The 5,026-nt window shown below is 35.5% G+C and overlaps 1 protein-coding gene across 1 annotated transcript; it reads left to right on the top strand.

The window, feature by feature from the left end:
* The first annotated feature begins 268 nt into the window (after window positions 1-268).
* Window positions 269-5,026, top strand: LOC136063508 (ATP-dependent DNA helicase 2 subunit KU70-like). Its single transcript, XM_065764015.1, has 5 exons — window positions 269-412; window positions 486-606; window positions 3,467-3,569; window positions 3,701-3,884; window positions 4,604-5,026. Exons 1-5 carry the CDS (start codon window positions 284-286, stop codon window positions 4,715-4,717), a joined length of 651 nt encoding a protein of 216 aa, XP_065620087.1. The 5' UTR covers window positions 269-283; the 3' UTR covers window positions 4,718-5,026.

Below are 5,026 nucleotides of genomic sequence, written 5' to 3'. Positions count from 1 at the left end.
GTTTGAGATGTTTTATGGGGGATGGTTGAGTATTGAGCCAGCAAACTATATCTTGATTTGTACTCTTTGTAATTAATCAATACAATTATTCATTGCTTATCTGAAAAAAATAAGGCTTTGCTTTTCATAATGGAGGAAACTAGTTTCTGGTTCTCAGTCAACTTTTTTCTCTAAGTACTAGTTCAAATTACAAAATAAAGTGAGCTGATTTCAAATTTCAAGTGGATTGTAATACGAATTTTGTTTATTTTTTAAAATTTTGCATTGTTTTAGTTTTACTTCTATGGTTAGCCTTACCAATTTCCTGAAAAATTCTCAGAAAGAGATTATCAGCCATGGTGGTCAGGTTGAGCCACCAGGAATGCACATGATATATCTTCCGTACTCTGAAGACATCAGACATGTTGAAGAGGTAAGAGAAATAATTGAGTTGGTTAGTTGACTTCTAGTAACATATCAGTAATAAATACAGTGACATCTTGCAGCTTTATTCAGATTCAAATGGTGCTGCACCAAAAGCAACTGATGATCAAATTGAGAAGGCTACTGCTTTAATGAAACGTATCGATTTGAAAGATTTTTCAGTATGCCAATTTTCTAACCCTGGTATGTTGCGTAATTGCATTGCAGTTCTGTAACTTTAAAAAAGAAAATAATATTCAAGGTTTATTATTATATTTCCTAATAACTGGTTGTCATGTAACTACCTTTCAGATCTAAATTTAAATTGAATATCACTTGAAAGGAAATTCTCATTGTTCTAATAACTGTGTTAGACCTGCAAGTCTGATTGGTTCAAATATGAACAAGGATCTATATTGATCCTGTCCGCACCACAAACAGAGTCTCTTATAAAAATTGGTCAAAATCAAAGGACTAGAGGTTCAACCGCCAAAACTGGTTTTGACCTGTTTCTTACTTACCAAAAACTTTTTAGCTTACCAAAAAGAAAGAAAAGCAAGCTTACATGCATTACTTGTTTTATTGAGGGAGTGAATGGGCCGAGTAACAATCACAACATTGGACTAAAGATTTTTAGGCCTATACAAAACCTAGCCTAAATGTATTCTAGATGGATAGTGATTTATTTAGAGGTAGAAGCATAACATCTTTTATTTTTTCAATGTGGGGCTTTTGATAATTCTTTCTCACATGCTTGTGATACACAGGATTCAAAGCAATATGAATCACTGTTTGACTGTTACAATACATAGTCAAAGGTAGCTATACATTAAGCTTTAATTCTGTAATTAGATGTTTAACCCATATAAGCACATAAGATCCATAAGCCATGGTTCTATACTGAGCCTCCGCACTACTGCAGAACATAACACTCTGCTTCTTACTTTTGCAAGTAATCAAGTTTCCCACTAAGGTGCAATATATAGTAGTTGATCTTCTATCTGAGGGGGATCATGCCCAATCTGAATCAGTAAAAAAGTCCACAACTGGTGTGTGCTTTCAGATACTTCACAATCCAAAGAGCCATCTAATACCTTTTTTAGATTGTACTACCTCAATCCCCAATGTATACTATAAATATCATTAGTTTATAATGAAATTTGGAGGCTCTATCATTTCTGCAATTCCCTTTTTATCATCACCTGTGATAATAATATCATGAATATTAATTTTTAAAAAAAAAAATTGAGAAACAAGGGTATCTGAATCTCTGAGTATCTGACTATTCATTGGGTGTGTGCAATTCCCCCTCCCACAAACACCTGTTACATGAAGAAATCCCTTGGATGTCTCCCCAAGATGCTAGATAGAGGTTTCACATGTAGGACCTCATGGATGTTATGAAGCCTTATGAATCACCAAGCTAACAACCCCCTGGGTTTCATCAATATAAACTATTACTAAGATCTTCTTCTTAGAAGTGGAAGTGAGGATGGAATGATTAGACTAGCAGCGGTAAAGCCCAAACTGGACTAATGCTTCACTAAATCTACCAAACCCAGCTCTAGGAGACTATTTAAGGCTGTAGATAGCTTTACTTAATCTACACATCTTAGCAGACTCCCTAAGCAACAAACCTTGGTGTTTTCTCCATGTACAATTCCTCTTGCAAATTGCGTTTTTGACATCCAACTGAAACAAAGGGCAACCAAGATTAGCAGCCGGTGATATGAGGTAGCTTCAAGGAAGGTGACATTGGCACTAACAAAATGAAACAAAGGGCAACCAAGATTAGCAGCCAATGATATGAGTTAGTTTCAAGGAAGGTGGCATCAGCACTGACAAAATGATGACGAAATACAGGAGAATATCACTTGTACCAATTTTGTGTACGTGAATACCAAGAAAAATACACTTAAGAGAGCGAGGATTGAGTTTGGCACCGCCAGGGCCTGAAGATATGATCAAAGTAAACACCCAAAAATCTTAGGTGATAATTGGAATAAGGGTTTATCGAGGGACAAAGCAGTAAAAGGGATTTGACCACAGAGGATGCTAGAGGGCATGCGATTGATAAGATAGCAAGTGGTTAGCACAACATCAATTCAATATGATTCATGAACATTCATATGAAGAAGAGTGCCTGAGCCACTTCTAACAAATTTCACAATATAGGTTTTGCCACACCATTGTTCTGTGGGGTAAAAGGACAAGAGGACTGAAAAGTAATGCCATGGTCATCAAGAAATTGAGACAGAACAGTATGAAAGTATTCACGAGCATTATCAAAACTGAAAACAAGAATTGAAGCATCAAATTGAGTTATTATTTCCATATAAAGTGATTTGAAAATAGAATACAACTCTTTACATTTCCTTCATAAGGTAAAGGTAAGTGACTCGAGAAATCAACAAAATATCTAAATCCCAAAGGGGACTTCAATTGGAACCCAAATGTCTGAATGACGAGAGGTATGACCTAGGCAACAATGCTGCTGAAATGGAGATAGTACAAAACCCACAAGGTTCAATGTTGCAAGTGTAATTTAGCAATAATAAAAAAAAAAATTATGCTGGCAATTTTGCAAGTTAACTTCGTTGACATAGAAAAGGTTTAGTCAAAGTTCGTCTCACTGAGTCTGACTTTAATGTTTTGATTGTGATGATATTGAACTTCAATTTATTTATATATTTTTCTGACTGTTCAAATCCATAAGAAGTGTCGGTGCATCTGTTAAGTGAAATTAACAAAAATAAGATATAACACTACCGATAATTTTGATAGTTTAATGCATGAGATGCTATTTCTTCAATGTGTCTCTAATTATGTATGCGTCCCCCAACTTCTTTTTCATCTGCTAGTTTTTGACACATTCAAGCATTTTTTACTCTGGATGCAATCACTTTCTTCAAGACCCTTTGTTAGGATTTGGTGCCCTTATCAATTGTCATGGAAGATGAACATTTCTTCTGAGAGAGTGAAACATGAAGCTGGATTTGATGCCTGTCTCTAGCTTGAGAATTCTTTTGGGATTTCCTCATGTTACAAAGTAATTTTTTTGCAGCCTTGCAGAGGCACTATGCAGTATTGCAGGCCTTGGCTTTGGAGGAGCCTGACATCCCAGAAACAATAGATGAAACCCTCCCTGATGAGGAAGGCATGGCTAGGTAAGGATGACTTTAATGTAACATGTTTTTCTGTATGATAATCTTGCTTCACTGCCAAAGAAAAAGAAACAAAAATGAAACCAAAGAAAAATCCATGACTCTTGCTTCCATATTTGCATTCATGACTGCAGACCAGGGGTAGTTAGTGCAGTAGAAGAATTCAAGCTTTCTGTCTACGGTGACAACTATGATGAGGAGGAACTTGTGGGAAATGGAAAAGCAAGCGAGACCTCCAAAAAACGAAAAGCTATTGCTGATAATGCGGTTAAGGAGTCTGCAAAATATGATTGGGATGACCTTGCGGACAATGGGAAGGTGAAATTGGAAGTCTATTTATTATCTTTACTTCATTCCCAGTGGTTTGTTCTGATCTAGAAAAGAAAAATCCACACTGTTTTAATCATGTTTTTGCATGCGAAGTTGGTAGAATTGAGATTAGAATAGGTTGCGCCTGACAAGAATTTGCACAAAATTACAACTGCTTTCATTTTAGAAATTCTGTTGATTAATATTAGAGTTTAGACGCCATTTATTGTGGCAGATGCTAATCTGACAGAAACCTTTGAGCGTTTATTTTGTCAAAAGTCAAGCTTTCTAGATTCTTTTTTTGTTTAGGCTAATTGACAGAAAATTTCCCAAGCATCATTCTTAATTATTCACCTAAATATGGGCTTGGTAAAAAAAATTCAAACATGTTAGCACGCCTATGAATTATAATTTCTTCTAATATTCAATGGTTAGTCTGGATTATAAGAAATACCAAAAGGTTTTTTTTTTTTGGGGTGGGGGGGGGGTCAACTTTTAGTTTCAGCTAAATTTGGTTAAGTGGTACCTAATTGTGGAAAATGTGAAAAGCTAATATGAAGAATCTTGACATCTAGGTTTTGGGCCAGGTTTAAGAACTTGGCTATCCACAACAAAAGAGAAAAAACCAAAATATTAAACCTTTAAAATCCAATGAATTTAAATGCCAGTAGAAGATTGATTTTAGGATTTACTCTATGTTTTTGGATATTAAATTCTTTGTTCTGCAGTTGAAGGATTTGACGGTGGTGGAGTTGAAATACTACTTGACAGCACACAACCTTCCTGTTGCTGGAAAGAAAGAGGCTTTGATCAGCAGGATATTAACTCACATGGGAAAGTAAGGAACTTAAGGCTAACTCAGTATATCTTTTGCAAAAGAGACAAAAGCTTTTTGGCAAAGATGGGGGAGGTTATTGGACTTTGATAAGGATGGTATAACTTAGCTTGTGAAGATTTTGGGTTCAGACAAGAGTAGGAAGCTGTAACTGAATTATTTGTAGCCTATCATTTTGTGTAAGTATTGCTCGTGTAGCTGCTCTGTTTGTTACTTAACAGATGCCTTGGGTTTGTACTTGTATTTTTCTGTATTTGTTGGTTTTATAATTGAGTTCATTCCTCTGGAAAAAAGTTTTTATACGCTTCTCATTGAA

This window comes from Quercus suber, unplaced genomic scaffold (genome assembly GCF_002906115.3).
Source record: "Quercus suber isolate HL8 unplaced genomic scaffold, Cork oak 2.0 scaffold_537, whole genome shotgun sequence".
Lineage (NCBI taxonomy): Eukaryota > Viridiplantae > Streptophyta > Magnoliopsida > Fagales > Fagaceae > Quercus > Quercus suber.
This window is presented reverse-complemented; position numbering and strand designations above follow the sequence as displayed.

Coding starts and splice junctions, on each gene's coding strand:
- LOC136063508 (XM_065764015.1), top strand. CDS start 284: ATGGTTAGCCTTACCAATTTCCTGAAAAATTCTCAGAAAGAGATTATC. Junction 3,570..3,700: donor GATGAGGAAGGCATGGCTAG/GTAAGGATGACT, acceptor TCATGACTGCAG/ACCAGGGGTAGTTAGTGCAG. Junction 3,885..4,603: donor ACCTTGCGGACAATGGGAAG/GTGAAATTGGAA, acceptor TTTGTTCTGCAG/TTGAAGGATTTGACGGTGGT.